Source organism: Apodemus sylvaticus, chromosome 6, assembly GCF_947179515.1.
Source record: "Apodemus sylvaticus chromosome 6, mApoSyl1.1, whole genome shotgun sequence".
NCBI classification, from domain to species: domain Eukaryota; kingdom Metazoa; phylum Chordata; class Mammalia; order Rodentia; family Muridae; genus Apodemus; species Apodemus sylvaticus.
In genome coordinates, this window is record NC_067477.1 from 37,810,666 (window position 1) to 37,827,105 (window position 16,440).

Here is a 16,440-nt window from a genome sequence, read left to right on the forward strand (position 1 = left end):
GGACCCTGACAATGTCATGGAAAATACTTCCCTCCAAGTGGTTCTCAGCCACAAATGGACTTTCACGCCACTGTCTGCTGAGTCAACTACTGGATTTTCCAAGTGACTTCAGAAAGTGGAAGGCTGGATGGAGGGAAGGGGTGGTGATGCTACTTAGCACTGATTACTCCAGGGTTCCCGGGTACCAGGTCCATCTTTAATGGCCCTGTCAGATAGTCACACAATGGTAAGATACACCCCCCACTGATTCTCACAACATGCAATGATACACCTCACGACTAGGTAAATTTCAGTGAAGTGTTATCTGTTACAGTGAGAGACTTAGCACATTTGGACTTAACATTTGTTACCATGGTGTTTCCGCACAGGGATGGTAGGAAAAGTCACTGAGATTTTTGGCTTTTTTGATTCTATATAATTGAGCACTTTCTGGTTATTGGAGGTGACTTCCAACAATATCAGATGTAGATCAAAATAAATATGAAAAAAAATGTTAGCTAATTCTGTTTAGAACTTGAGCTTCAGATTCCCAAGGAAACTCTTATACCCTTTGTCCCTGGCTATGATTAAGTTTATCACTGCATTACCCCAAGTGTCGTGCTGCGATCCTGGGGGTGGGAATCAGATTTTCCTTCATCTACCAGCCAGCCTTCTGAGTCACACAGAATGCAGCCAATTAGGATGGCTTGCGTGGCAAACAGGCTACATTTCTATTTTTTTAAAAAGAGATCATCCAAGAGAGACTGCGACAGTACACAGGGGAAGAACCAGACGTGGAGGTGATCGGGTTCAAATGTAAGCCGGCTGAGAGGGAGTGGCGCCTCTGCCTGGCCTAGCGCTCTCTGAGGGTAGACTCTCACTCAGGCTCTGTGTGACGCCCCTTTGAGGTAAGAACCTCGCTGAGCTGACGGTCTGGGTGCAGTACCACAGTCACACACTGCGGGCCACAGCCACAGTAAACAGAGAGGGCTTCCTAGGTCAGAGCTCCGGTACTTCAGACTCTGGCTCCAGGGATGGAGTCCAGCCTGTGCCCAGCGCAGCTCTGCTCTGCCCCACAGCCTGAGCCTTTTGGGCTTTGGGAAACCTCTCATGAGTTGCTTTGTTTAGAGACTGTGTTCCCCATCCCTCCCTCCCTCCCTCCTCCTCCTCGCCCCCCCCCCCCACCCCTGCATCTGTCTTCTGGTTAGAGTTGTATGAAGCGGAAGACAATTTGGGGCTTATTAGTGTCCCAGGGAGACATGTAGCTTGTGCTGCTGGGACCCAAACAGCCAGAGTCTTAGCAGCAAACTCCAGCCGAGAAAGGACTGAGGGATTGTCTCACCTAATTACAGGGAATGGCTCTCTGTGTTTGTGATTCGTACGGTTGTCCGATCGCTTTTGATCGCTTTTCTCTATTTGCTGGCTCAGGCCATGCTGGAATTGTGCTAATTAGAGGAGAGATGGACAGAGTGATCCTGTCAGCCCTGGTTACTGGTGGGGACAAAGCAGAATATTATTCTAAGGCAATGTTTTGTAAGAGCCCTTCTCCTGCTCTCATTAGGAGGAAGAGGCCCCAGGAGGGGAAGTTCCGACTGCTTGGCCGGTTAATGGAGCATTGGGCTGTTCTTGTGCTAATTAACAGGCTCTGCCAGCACTGCGGCCAACCAGGGCACCCAAGTTGCACTTGGTATCACCTGAAGTCTCCAACCGTCCCTGGTCTAAAACAAAAAGGGCCAGACAAAAGGTGGGAAGGTCAATGGGCTTTTCAGACCAGGGGCACACTTCCAAAGTGGCAAAGGTCTAAACAGACATAAACAGCCAGTGATAGGCCGGTCCGAATGTGGACTGAACCTGGAGACAGACTCCTGCCTGCCCACTCGCTGAGCTGCTGGCATGTGGCGATCCTAGATCTCTTGAAGGATAGAGAAGACATGAAATGGAGAACAGGACTTCATGCGTGGAGATAAAGATCGGCCAAGCTTAAGCTGTTAAGAAACCATTGATCTGAGTCCTGGGAGCCATTTACTTCGGCCCACCTGCCCTGTTCAACTTGCAGTCTGTCTTCCTGCGACGCCTTAATGCTGTGGGATACGGACGTCACTGCAAAGCACTCACAGGTGGCTTAAATGCTGTTCTGAGACTGCAGAGACAGTAAAGTGATTTTTATCACTTGCATCTGCTGCCCTGATTTGAGTGAGCCCACAGATGAACTGAGGCATGAGTTGGTGATCAGAGTCACAGGAGTGGCACTCATGAATGCTGAGGACCGATGGGGGTGACTCCAGCAGGGTCATGGGGCTTCTAGGAAGAGCAACGGGTAGGATGGCCGTGGGACCGTGGGATTGTCGCCGCAGCTGTGCTTGTGGTAAGTCTATGCTTTAAATATGCAGCTTGGCCCTTCAAGGAAAACCGTGGCCTCTTATACAAGGGACATATTTATTATGGAGACACAACATTATACACAAAGTATCTCTAACATTCTAAAATACATATACATACTATACATAAGTTTATATTATCAATATAAAAATACACCATTAATATTTCTAAGGATGACAATACAAAACAATAAATACCACAAGTCTAAAACATCTACTTACATTAATTAAGTGCTGGTGAATAGAACTACAGGAGGAGGCCATAGCAGATCAAAACACCAACTCCTGGCTTCCTATTACAGACTTGCATTAGTTTGGGGAGCTAGCCCAGTATTCTCCACAGTCCCCAAACTCTGAAAAGTGCCTGATGCCATCAACTCTCAAAAATAGAGTGAAGAACAAAAATTGACATTATGGTATTATTTCCCGACCACTTGTACACACTCACTTTAACTGCATTCAGTGCGATTGAAAAATGTCAATTATAGACTTAAGCTTAAAATCAACTGGCCCTTGTAGGGAGTAACCCAACAGAATACATATCTTTTCATATTCATATTTTGTGGTATATATTTCATTGCCTTTTCCTTTCAAAAAGTAAAATGTGTTGATCAAAACCATTAATGAGGGGAGAAAAAAAATCCAACATCAATTCTGGCATTAAGCAGAAATGTCAAAAACCGGTCAAGGGATCTGCTGTGGACCCAAGAGTACTGTGGCCTAACAGATACAAGACCACAAACTTGACCACAACTTTTCCTGTGTCCACACTCCCAGTAGACGATGGCCACAGAGCTTTTCTTTCTACAATGCCCAAGGAACTCTCTGTACTTTTCAAAATGTGAGAGACAAGGCCTAATTGATTTTACCCATGGGCAAGACTTTCAGACTTTACAACTAGCAAATAATAATAATAATAAATTAAAAAAAAATCTGTGAGAGTTGTAGTTAAGCCAGGACACTTTCGTGGGGTGTGTTCTTATCACATAAGCAAAGCGTCTGATAAGTGGCTGAGAGGGGAAGGAGGGGACAAATGCCACTACCATTGGCTAGCACACCAGTCAGTCAGGCTTCCTGTCTTCAGTCACGTGGGGACTCTCACAACCATGTCCTCCCACTTTTTTCCTTACAAATGTAACAGACTACCCAGAGTTCCTTCTGTTACCTTCTCACTGGTCTGAAGGTCTAGGACTCAAAGTGACACAGCATGAGCCAATCATTCTACAGCTAATCCCAGGAAAGTCACTGCAAGAGTTCTTGTTTGGAGTCAGACCTGCGAGTGGGACTGGGAGGTGGGGACCGGGACAGTGCTGAGGGCCGAAGTGTCATTGGAGGTATGGACTTCAAAAAGCAGATGTGCATTTCAACAAGATCCTAATGTGTCCTCTGGAATGGAAGTCATGGAATCCACAGATCTTGGAGAGGTCACAGGTCAGGATGCATAGGAACATAGTTGGTCTCTGATGTCCACATCATGAATGCTTAAGAGATCAAGTAGAACTCAACACAACCCATTCAACCAACGAGTCACTTCTAACTGTGCTATTACAGAATTAAAGGAACTATATGATCCCAGAGCTCCTTTCAGAATGGCATGCCCTGTGTCACCAATGTCCAGAGCTATGGAGCAGACGCAGCAAACAGCAATGGTCCTTGGTTAGAACAGACTCTCCTCTTCTACCTAATGTCCTCAGAGGCGCAGGGTGCCAGGGGCCAGGACCAGGGCAGTCCTGAAGCTCCGTCTCCAGCCTTTCCCCAGGAAGCAGGTGGTGGACATCAGAGTTGCATGTGGAAGGGAACTTGATTACAGTCTTCAGAACACCAGTCCATGAGCAGTTGCTACTTCTTGGGCTTTTCTAGAATGTTCAAGAATTTTCCCCTTGTCATCTCTCTGGCTGCAATCACAAAGTAAACAAAATATCAATGCAAATCTAAAATAGAAAAAAGGAAGATTTAAGTTAAAAATGCATACTGGAACAAGAGACCCATTTCTCCAAAGTTATAGTCTGACTTTCTTACCTTTGTCACGTGTGCCTGCACTTAAAAGCATATTGGTAATTAGATCAATTGGCATACGCTTAAATCAATTGTATACCAAATTGCTACCCCAACAAATTCAATCTACTACTGTCAATTAAAACTGGACAGGGAGTATAAAGTTGGCAACTGTATAAGGCACAAGTGAACTGGAGAAGGCTATCCACTATCCTTGCAAAAGTCACCGGGGATTTGATTCCCAGTAAGGGTAGGAGTCCCTCTATTTCTGTCTCTCAACTCTGGTACCCATGTCCACTATCTTATGAGGTTTGTTCTGGGAGGCTCAAATCCAACCAAGATTACAATTTTCTCCGGACTGTTGGTCTCTGCACATTTAAAACCTCAAATCAAAACCAGTGATTATACACACCTCTCCTCGGAGCAGTGGGAGGCCTTGTGTACTGTAATATAACAGGGTTTATATTCCCTCAGTGCAGTTCATCCCAGGATGTGTAATAAAGCAGAGTTTATAGAGCTTTGGTCTTCCTTCTCTTGGCATTGTCAGTCCGTAGGTATTTAATATGGCCAGGCAAGGTTTATGTGTCTTTCTCTGCCTTTCAGCACCATCAATCTTTGAAACCCAGTTACTGCTAGGTTTATTCAGCCACTTTCCTATATGTAAGGCTCCAAAGTAAAAGTAAAACCTTTCCCAATTACAAGAGGGGCACTCTAGAAGCCCCCTAGTATAGTTCTGTCAAACAAAATTTCAATAAGCATGCGTACTGTATTCCCCTGCTCCCCCATCACCCCATCTTCATTGCACAAAGTCATCATTTTACATCTTAAATGTATTTTAACAGCTCTGAAAGTTTCTGCGGGCTAGGTGGGGAGGCAACAAGTCTTTCAGAAGTATACAGTGGACACAGGGCAGGTGGTGTCCCATGGCCTCAAAAAAAGAACATGTCCATCTTGGCCAAAGAAAGGAAGGGGCTGGGGAGGGATCTGCAGTAAATGAGGGGCATCTGCTCCCGACCTTGTTGCCTTCCCTAGAGCAGAACACATCATGTGGGACAGACACATCCTTCACTCTGATCCATCTAAACCCAACAGCTGCTGGTTTGCCAGGCTTGGTGGTAAGGCCTGCAAGGCTTGGTGGTAAGGCCTGCAATCCTGGCTGGAGACTAGATGATTTAATAAGACCCGGTCTTGAAATAAAATAAAGTAAAATAAGGCCTGGGATGTAGCTCGGTTGGCAGGATGCTTGCTTGCCCACAGTTGTAGCAGGCTCAAGGTTCAATCACCAGCGATGCACAAACAGCTCCCATAGCCTCACGCCTGTTCCGTACATGTACAGTCTGTCTCCACAGGGAGGCTTTTAGTGGTATCATCAGCCTATACTTCCCTCAGTGTCCCCAACCAGACAGGGGCAAAAATCTGACCTTTCCTTGGTAGATGCACACAAGTTTTATACATATATTCCTCCATTTAAATGTCAGGATTGAGGGCAGGCCTATTGAATAAATGCTGATCACACAAACAATACTATACAAAAGAATAGGCAGAAAGGGACACAGCACAGTCAGTTATGCTGGCCAGTGGCTGTCAGTGAACTCTACATATGGTAGAGTTTCAAAAAATGGGTTTTTATTTCCCCAATAAAATAATTTCTTATTTATTTTTTCCTTGAGATGAGGTCTCTATGTAGACTTGTTTGGTCTGGAACTTACTCTGTAGACCAGGCTGACCTCAGACTCAGAGATCCACAGGATTTGGGGCTGAGGATGCAGCTCAGATGGTAGACTGCTTGCTAGCACTTCATAAACTAAACATGGTGGTCAAGTCTAAAACTCCAGCTCTCAGGACAGAGACCGGAGGGTCAGAATTTCAAGGCCTCAGGCTAGGCAGTCTCCAAGCCTCACCCTCTGCATCTGTAGACAGGCAGTGGACAGAGCCCATCTGCTCTACCCGTTCTTGGATATTATCAGTATAGTGGTGATCACCAACACAATCATTTTTAGAGAGGAACAACTGATATGGACAGATAACAGATAGATGTGCTGTCACCCCCACATTTTGAGTGATGGATGAATGATAATAAGGGGGGTCAGAAACCTCAGAAACTCCACCAACTGGAGTCTTTTTTCTTAACCACTCCTTTACAGATTTACTTCCACTTTCAGGTAGAGTAGCTGCACAGGTCAACTGCCTACTCTGGAGTGTAAAGTATAGGAACTTTAACCCCCAAACAGCATCAAACCAGTCTGCAACATAGAAAACAGATATGGGCAACAACTCCCTTGGCTGAACCCTTGGACAAGTCCTGATTCCATTGGGGATTTCTGCCTGTGGTCCTTCAGGTCTCCCAATTCCTCATGGAATTTAAAAAGAGATCTATTTTTATTTATGCATATGAGTGATGTCTTAGTCAGGGTTCCTATTCCTGCACAAACATCATGACCAAGAAGCAAGTTGGGGAGGAAAGGGTTTATTCAGCTTCCATTTCCACATTGCTGTTTATCACTAAAGGAAGTCAGGACTGGAACTCAAGCAGGTCAGGAAGCAGGAGCTGATGCAGAGGCCATGGAGGGATGTTTCTTACTGGCTTGCTTCCCCTGGCTTGCTCAGCCTGCTCTCTTATAGAACCCAAGAACACCAGCCCAGATATGGCACCACCCACAAGGGGCCCTCCCCCCTTGATCACTAATTGAGAAAATGCCCCACAGCTGGATTTCATGGAGGCACTTCCCCAACTGAAGCTCCTTTCTCTGTGATAACTCCAGCCTGTGTCAAACTGACACACAAAACCAGCCAGTACATACAAAGTGTTTTGGTTTGTATTTATTGAAAGATAGAAAATAGGGTATGGGAAAATGGGAAAAATTTAAAAGAAAAAAATTGAGTTTTATAGAAGTTAAGTTACTCTCCCCAACTGACCAGGAATAGCAATCAACATTGAAAACAAATGGCATCTATCCATACCCATGCTGTCTGGGCGGGAATAGAAACCCCGACTAAGACAGGTGGTTGGCCTGCCAGTGTGCCCGTTTAAGTGCCTGCAGAGGACAGGAGAGGGTGCCAGATTCCTGGAGCTGGTGTTACAGATGGTCTTAAGCTGCCATGTGGGTGCTGGGAACCGAGCCCAGATCCAGTGTGAGAGCAGAGAGCGTTCTTAAGCACTGAGCCATCTATCTCTTCAGCCTCTTAATCTCTGTCCCCTAGGTGAAAGAATGACCCGGACATGTTTAGACTTAGAATTTTAAAAAGACTCAAATATTTGAGGACTCAAGTTACTTAAAGGGAAAATGAGCGGCAATCCCCAAGCAGCTCATAGTAAGCTTTCCCTGAGTTTAACCAGTCCTCCTCCAACTCCCTTTCCCCTCCATCATCCCTCCCCTTCCACCTAATCCAAGTACAGAGCTGCAGAAAACCGCTGTAAAAGTAGAAGTAATTCAAAAGACATCATCTTCTGCATGGGAGGGGAGAAAGTTCCCCTTCTTGCCAGTCCCATATAGGAGATATACGAATGCGTGACACAGCCGCTCCCTAGAAGAGGGCTGTGTCCTATAAATCAGATCCCAAGCACCAACCCCTTTTTGTGCACAGGGAAATTGCTATGGGTCAGGGCTTGCTCCAGAGCAAGTGCCCTCCTGTTCACTTGTCATCAGGAACGTTAGCGTTTCTGATTAATTCATATAGCTCTTATTTTATTCGTTGTTTTTTATCCTTGCTCTCTTGATCTGTTGCAGTGTGAAGATTCTTATCCAACCTTCGACAATAATCACGGCCCACACACCGCACCCCCCAAACCTAGTGAAATTGTTTAGTGATGCCAACCGCGCTTTTAATTTGCAAGACATCAGACACAGAGGTAATTTATACCAACATCTGTTCATTTTTGACTTCTGAAACAAACTCGCACATGCTGTTACAAAATCCCATTAGGAGTAAGAGGACAGCCTTCTGCTACTGTTCCATATTCCTTACACACATACGCGCGCACACACACACACACACACACACACACACACACACACACACAGAGAGAGAGAGAGAGAGAGAGAGAGAGAGAGAGAGAGAGATACAGCACACTTCTAAGAAGGGTTATATATGTAAATATATTTGCTAATGTATTCTTACCTAAGGATCTCACTTCTGTCTTGGGAAGGCCTCAGAGCGGCTGTTTGCCCTCAGGGGAAGGAAGCTAGCTAGCTGTCTCCTGCTTAGCTCCACCCTTCCTTCTTCCCAGTAGTTACAGTTTGTTTTTCTCTGCAGAGAAGGCCAAGGTAAGATTATAGTTCTCTAGCTTGACACTTGTAGTTCCCTCCCCGTTCTCCTGGAGGAACTCTTCTTCCCAACCTTACAGTGTGTTACAATAGATGATGCTCTACAAAGTGCCTGCTGTATAAGCTTGGGGACCTGAGTTTGGTCCTCAGAACCCACTTAGAAAAGCTGGGTGGAGTGGTGCATACTTATAATCCCAGTGCAAGACAGGTGGAGGCCTGGGGCTGGCTGGTCAACCAGTCTAGCCTTATCTGAGTTTTCAGGCCAGTGAGACTTGTCTTAGGGAATAAGGTGGACACTGAGAAAGGACACCTGAGGTTCTCCTCTGGCTTCCATCCACACACACATGTGCATCCACACTCACACACATATACTCCACACACAAAAGAAGCAACCCTAAGAGCTAGGGATATATAGCTCAATGGTAGATTGCTTGCCTAGCAGGTTGGACATTTAGCACCACACATATATAAGAAAAGGAGAGGAGAAAAGACCAAGACAAAAGTAGACAGGAGAGTTTTATTTAGTTGGTGAGATTTGCTCTTTTTTGCTTTGGGGTCCGTTGTCTAGAACTATCAGCTCAAATGGGAAGGCAACACTACTACCCTTCTAATAACTATGCAAGAGAGGCCTGCCCACCGGTCACCAGCCACCAGAATACGTGATGCGCAGAAGAGAAGTGTGGCACCACATCACCATGATTGACAGGTCCTTCTAGATAGGGCAGAGATCACAGAGTGGGGAAAGCACAACAGAGACTCTCACTGCAGGGATCACTGCTGCAGAGAGTGGGGAGCACTTGTCTATGCAGACAGAGAGCTAGCAATGGGCTGGACCACAATCAAGTCCCAGGCTTACATTGCTTCTATCCCCTGTTGTAGTTCTCTCAGGCTGTCAAGTTCATAGCAGCTGTAAATACCTGGGTAGACTTAAGAGAAGTCATGGCTCAAGGGACGATGTTATCCTGCTCACTCTGAAAGAGGTGTGGGGTTAATATAATCTCTTCCTTAGATCCTTCAATTCCTCCATCTTCCGTTTACCCTTGCCTCTAACTCCCATTCTGCAGCGCCTAGCCCCAAACTGCCTTCTCTGCAGTAAATTTTCTGGTGGCTGGGTGAAAGGATTCAGTAGTACAGATTGATTTCTTACCAGCAAGGGGATGAGGGATTACCAGAGGCCCCTGGTTAACGAGATTGGGTGCAGAATCTCTCGAGACCAGCCCTCTCTGCCAGAGCTTTGTACCTTTTGTCCATGACATATGAGTTTCATTACAGAAAGATTTTTCAGATTATAACTTTGAGTCAATTGCCTGATACAATTCTGCTTGACTTTTATGTAGGGAACAGTGTAGTAAAGACTAAGTAACTTTTAATGAAATAGAAGAAACTCATAAAATGCTGGGGTTTCTATTTCAATCTACTTTAAATAGTTTGGTGCTGCACTGTAATTAAAAACATTTGTAAGGTAGAGAAGAGTTATTCCCTATTCCTCTTGTTTTTTTCCTCACACAGCCAGCAGCTTTTGGGAGATTCTCCTATGAGCAGCCAAGAAAACAAAGAAGACATGTAAACTGTGGTAGGGCAGGTCTCTTCCACACTCAGCAGCCCCAGACTTCCCGCTCAGCTCTTCCTGGACCTGGACCGGTGGGCAAGCCCAGCTCTATCCCCTGGAGCTTCAGATTTCTCATCTGTTCATGGTGGGACTGATACTGCAAAGGTCACAGGCATTCATAAGTGCTGCCTACTGTCACCATGTCTTTCTTGTGCTTCAGTCTTCAGCTGCACCATAGAAACATACTGTTCTAACCTTCAAACTCATGTGACCCTTGTTCTCAGCCGGAACTCCTTCCCTAGGTTTCTGGTCAACCCTGGCAAGTATTGGAGTTTCCTTAGTAGTCCACCAACAGGGTGTGTGTGTGTGTGTGGGGGGGGGGGGCGCACACACTGTACTAAATAAACAAACACAGCCCGAGGCCTGGTAAAAAGAAAGCTCTTCATTTATTCTTTTTAAAATAAATCTTTGGGTTTTTGTTTGTTTTTGTTTTTTTGAGACAGGGTTTCTCTATGTAGTCCTGGCTGTCTTGGAACTCACTCTATAGACCAAGCTGGGCTCGAACTCACAGAGATCTGCCTGCCCTTGCCTCCCAAGTGCTGGGATATAAAGGTGTGTGTGTGCCACCACTGTTCAGCATAGACCTTTATTTTAAACTTATTTTACTCATCTTACTGTAGGTGAGTGCTTTGCCTCCATATCCATCTGCTCGCCGTGCACATGCCTGATGCCCATGGCGGTCAGCAGGAGGTCAGGTCTCCTATGGATCACCCAGTGGGTGTTGGGAATCAAACCTTGGTCCTCTGCAAGGGCAACAAGTTCTCTTAATTGCTGAGCCGTCTCCTCGGCCTCTATTTGTTATCCTTAAAAGATCTGTACTTCAACTGTAACAGAGACACCTTGTATATAGACAGCAGCACATGCAGTCTGGAAGGTTGAACCTTCTGAAAGCAAGTCTGTCACGTGAAGCTGTTGGAGATCTCTGGTGCCCTTATGGCTGACTCCAATAATCCTGATGAGAAGGGTCCAGTTACACTTTAGGGTCCACTTTACAACTCTCCCAAAGTCAAAGAAGGACTAGAATATTCCTGGCAAAATCAGGGTGCTGAAGGTGCTTCCTTGAAAAAGTTTCATATTCTTAGCTGTCATATTTTGATTCCATCTCTTCTATTATAATAAGCAAACATGATAGTAACAGAAAAAAAAAATAAAACCAAACTCCTACAGCCCCTACTGGAATCATGCCTGGTGTATTAGAGGCAGCTACCTTCTTTAAACATACAAAGATTTACTCAGAACAGAAAGGAACACATAAAAGCCTGGCTAATTCAGCTTTACTCAATGCACCAAAAGGCTGTTTTTTTTAGCTAGCTTTGCAAAGATGTTTTGTAGATATGTAGTATTATTCTCACTAATTACTGTTTTGCACTTGAAACCTTGAATGATCTGACAGCTATGACAAGAGAGAGTCTACTCACTGACGGTCAGTGTGTGCTACAAAGGAAGCAGGAAGGGCGTGGTTCATCAATAAAGTCAGTCACAGTGTGCCTACTGTGTATCATATGCTTTCTGGTGCCACTGTTTTTGAAAAGCCTGCTGCCTTGGAGGTGAAGCCAGGTGTTAATAGATATTTTGGTGCAGCAGAAACCAAACAGATGCCAAGATGATTTATAATGCTGATTTTAGTTTTCAGGAATTGGAATGCTTTCCTGCTGTAATGGTATGCAGCAGAGCAGGTCCAAGGTAGCTTGCCAGCCCCAGAATCTTCACTAAGTGCTAGCTCAGTGTCACAGCTCCTCTGGACAGAGACGAACACCAAGAGATCAATAACCCAAGTTTAACCCAAGAAGTAATAGCAGAAAGGAAAGCCAGGACTTGATGAACAGGTAAACAAATTTGGACAGTTCCAATATGGAAAATAATTTTAAAAGTGTTTCATAGCAGAAGGAGGGAAAAAAAGAAGAGAAATATCTAGCCAACAGATTTATTTTCAGAATATAAAACATAAAGTAGGAACATAAAATATGAGGTGTCAGCCACGATGCCTGGAGATTGAAGGCAGATGCAGAAGAATCTTAATTGTCAGGCACTTGAAAATGCTGTCTTCAGGTGAAGAGAGCCGTGTTTCTCCAGTAAGTCTCCTTACTCAGAACTCTCTTAAGAGCAAAAGCAAGACTAGATTTCAAACATGCAATCTTATCATCCTTCTCCCAGACAACAAAGAAACTTAAATATTTGTATTACAGAAGTGAGAGCCAACTACCTTAGAAGGTATTTGAGACCAGGCCTCATGTAGCCCGGGCTGGCATCAGATTTGTTATGGAGGAAGGAGTTCCTGACCTGCATGCCTCCACCTCCAGAGTGCTGGGATTGTAAATGCATGCTAAGCTGTATTCCCAACACTCACTTTTTTCAGATAGGGTCTCATGTGGGCTAGGCTGGTCTCCAACTTTCTATAGCATCCCAGAGCCAAAGATAACCAACTCTTGGTTCTCCTGCCTCTGCCTCCTGTGTGATTATAGGGGTACCACTACACTCTGCTCAAGGTCTCTCTCTCAAGCTCAACTGTGTGAAACACAATGCAATCAACACAATGAACTAATAGTCCATTAGGGACTCTTACTACATACTCATGCATTTGTGCAGAATACTCATGTTTCAGGAATTTATATAATAATATATCCCCATAAAACATGATGACCCAAGTCTAGGAGCGTCACACAGTTGTTATATCACTCATAAAGTAAGAACAGTGATGATGACTGTTCCAGGTTAAGACAGAGCACTAGTCAAAAGGCCTCATCTGCACACATTCAGAATAGCTTACTCGTATGCTGTACTCTGTTCTCAGGGAAAACAGTCCAAGATCACAGGACACATCACTCCACACAACTTGGATATTCAGACAACTTTCTTTTTTGGTCCATGCCATTTCTAAGTGCAGCTTAAGTCTGGGGAGAAAGAAAGACCAGCCTTCTTGACCCCTAGGGCAGGGAAAGAGTTACATCCTCACATTGAGAAGCCAATAAAACCTCTCTTGATTATAATTTAGATAAGAACCACTAGATTGAATAATAATGTCTGAAACTCCCCTGGCTGTTTCACCTTGAGATGTCCATCACTGGGTTAAACATGATGCTAATTGCATTTGGATTGATTAATTTCTCTCACTCCTGTCTATTCGAATAACGCTTAACAAAATAATCATAGCGCCCAGAGCCAAATCTTTTCCGTCAAAGGAATGAAGCCATCAGAACAGGCAGAGATGAAAGAAATGAAGATGACCCGTAATTACTGCTACGGTGATATCATTACCATATTATACAAAATGAGCATGGGGGGAGGTGCTGAAATTATTTATTTATTTTAATGGAACCCTACAACCTAAGAATACAGATTGGATATCGAGTGCAAAGCACACAAATATGTAACTTTAAAAAATAAAAATCTTGTTCATGAATCTGCAAACTCAAGCAAATGCCAAGGCCCAGATACATCAAGCTTGCAGGACTGTGAGCAGATATCCACACCACTGCTTTTCTCTGTAGTAACACCGTGTACAAGACTTGCAGACACAAAAGATGCTATCCTCCTTCACGCCACAAAGATGCCATGGCTACTGGGGAATTCTTCTTTATATAGAAAATATAATTTTGTTTTAATGTTGTTAGAAGTGGCCTTGTTTATAAATTTATAACTGAAGTTTTAACTGAAAATAGTTCCAGTTTAAGATGTCAATGAGAATAGATGTCTACAAATTTTACATATGTTTACTGGACAATATTATGGCATTTCCTTAAAACACTAGCAGGGAAGACTGTAACACTATTTTCTAATAAATTTTCTGTTGCCTGATAGTTTTTTTTTTTTTTTTTAACACAACAGAAACCCTTTGATTGTACAGGATTTAAAACCTGGTTCTAAATCTGCAGAGAAGCCATGTAGCTTCTCTGTGCACATGGCTTCTCTGTGCATCAGCTACTCCATCTGTAAGCTGAGGCTGCTCTGTACCTTACTGTATTGCTTTGAGACTTAAAGACATGCTCCAATGCATGAACAGAGACAGACACACACACACACACACACACACACACACACACACACACTTGAGCTCGTGCAAACACCTCACATTTGGCAATTGCTGGCACAAGAAAATAGATATATAACAAATCACACACATAAAGACTGTGTTTCCCCTAAGACTAACTTTATGGTATCTACAGGGCCCTGAACAATGTTTGTCACTCTGCTTACTTAAGTTAATCAAACAGACATTTGTGAAGTACCTTGCATATTGAATTTAAAAATATATGTATATATTTTTTAAAGATTCATTTATTTATTTTGTGTATATGAGTACACTGTAACTGTCTTCAGACACACCAGAAGAGGGCACCAAATCCCATTACAGATAGTTGTGAGCCACCATGTGGTTGCTGGGAATTGAACTCAGAACCTCTGGAAGAGCAGTCAGTGCTCTTAACCGCTGAGCCATTTCGCCTGCCCTAAAAATATATTTGTGAAATAAACAAATAAGATACTTGGCATATAATTAAGAAACTAGAGAATATTTGTGCTAGGGAATTTTAAAGGCAAAGCTCTCAGTAAATAAAAAATGAGAATGGACACTGAAATTAGTTAGCTTTAGTTAGGTTGGGACAATAGGTATGTTTCTTTTTCTTCTTTTTAAAGATTTTAAAATATTTTATATGTGTGTGTGTGTTTTCTGCATGTATGTCTGTCCATCACGTAAGGGTGTACCTGGTGCCCTCAGAAGTTAGATGGAGTTGGATTCCTTAGAACTGGAGTTACAGATGGCTGTGAGGCACCGTGTGGGTGCTGGGAACTGAACCCAGGTTCTCTATAATATCAATAAGTGCTCCTAACTTCTGTGTCATCTTTATAGGCTCTCTTTACTTTCCTATGTAAGTTTTATTAAATAAACCAAGCATATATATTTGAGTTTATAATCAGTAACAAATTTGAACAGTACTTTAATAAAAAAATCAAAACAAATACTTCTGCCAGTTAATAGAATACAAACATCTATAATATTAAAAAAACCTGAAGAAATAGGTGTGTGTGCATGCACGCACACACATGTGCATGTGTGTGTTGTTATAGGGAAGATTAAAATGGACTAGATGTATGTCAATAAAACATAGTATCCGGACAATGATTCAAATAAAGCAATTGTAAAAAACAACAACATAGTTTTGAGCTAAATTGGACATGACTACAGAAGACATTGCTAAGGAGCTATATTATTTTGTTCAATGTGATAATTTTGTCATTTAAAATGTTAGAAATACACAGAAAAGCATAATGGAGGAAATGGTGTGATAGCTAGAGGTTTCAGTGAACACAAGCAAAGCAAAGAGTGTGGTAAGTGTGCAGATCTAACAGCAGCAGGAGGCTGACCTTTATGGACTGTGGGGATGGGTGTGGGGCTCATTATCACATGCTATAGCTAAGAAAGCCTCACCAACACTGCACATCACAGGCAAATTCTGGAAGCTCCCCATGAGCACTCAGGGCAGAGAAGACCAGGAAGAGAGATAGGTGTAATTCATTCTGTAGAGGGCTTGGAAATGGCTACTCAGGAAAAGTGTTAGAAAGGGAAGAACTTTTCACGTCATTAATATTTATTTTCATTATTAAAATCATTGGATGAGAAACAAATTACAAATGATCAATGGTCAAAAGCAGATTACTTAATTAACACACTGGACACACAGGTTAGGTCTGGTAAATAACTGCTTCTTTCCAGCCCATCCCTCTCTTAATAACTTAAGAAATCATACAGATAAGTAGCATATTTCACTCTGTCCAGTACACAGCTATGAGAGAAGCCCACTGGGTCACATGTCTCTACAAGATTCTTGGGAGGTGGAGAAAATGAGTCCTTGGATATTTATTTATTGAATCTTCTCAGAAGAGACTATAGCAAGATACAAAAAGGACTAGCTTAACTTAAAGCTTTCACTAGCCAATTTTTTTAAATTAATTTTTTTTTTAAGAGCATAGTTTCTCTTTGTACCCCCCCAGCTATCCTGGAACTCACTATGTAGACTAGGCTGGCCTCAAATTCAAACTTACAAGAGATCTGCCTGCCAAGGCCGCTAGAGTCCTGGGATTAAAGGTATATGCCACCACTGCCTAGCTTCACAGGCCAAACTGTATTTCAACACCATGTCCTCACACTGCCAACAACTAACTACACAGAGAAATGATGATCTCACTAATTCGACTTTACTTTGACCAGTCTTTTACT

At 43.4% G+C, this 16,440-nt stretch overlaps 1 protein-coding gene across 3 annotated transcripts in view; it reads right to left on the bottom strand.

The window, feature by feature from the left end:
* Positions 1-2,396: 2,396 nt before the first annotated feature.
* Positions 2,397-16,440, bottom strand: part of Lin52 (lin-52 DREAM MuvB core complex component) — a 78,874-nt gene continuing 64,830 nt past the window's right edge. The window contains exon 6 of one of the 3 annotated variants that reach the window (XM_052185459.1): positions 2,397-4,252. In XM_052185459.1, coding sequence (XP_052041419.1) covers positions 4,197-4,252 — 56 coding nt within the window. In that variant the 3' untranslated portion in view covers positions 2,397-4,196. Of the gene's footprint in view, positions 4,289-7,159; positions 7,550-16,440 lie in introns of those variants that run through there. The other 2 variants (XM_052185461.1, XM_052185460.1) reach the window with 2 other exon arrangements.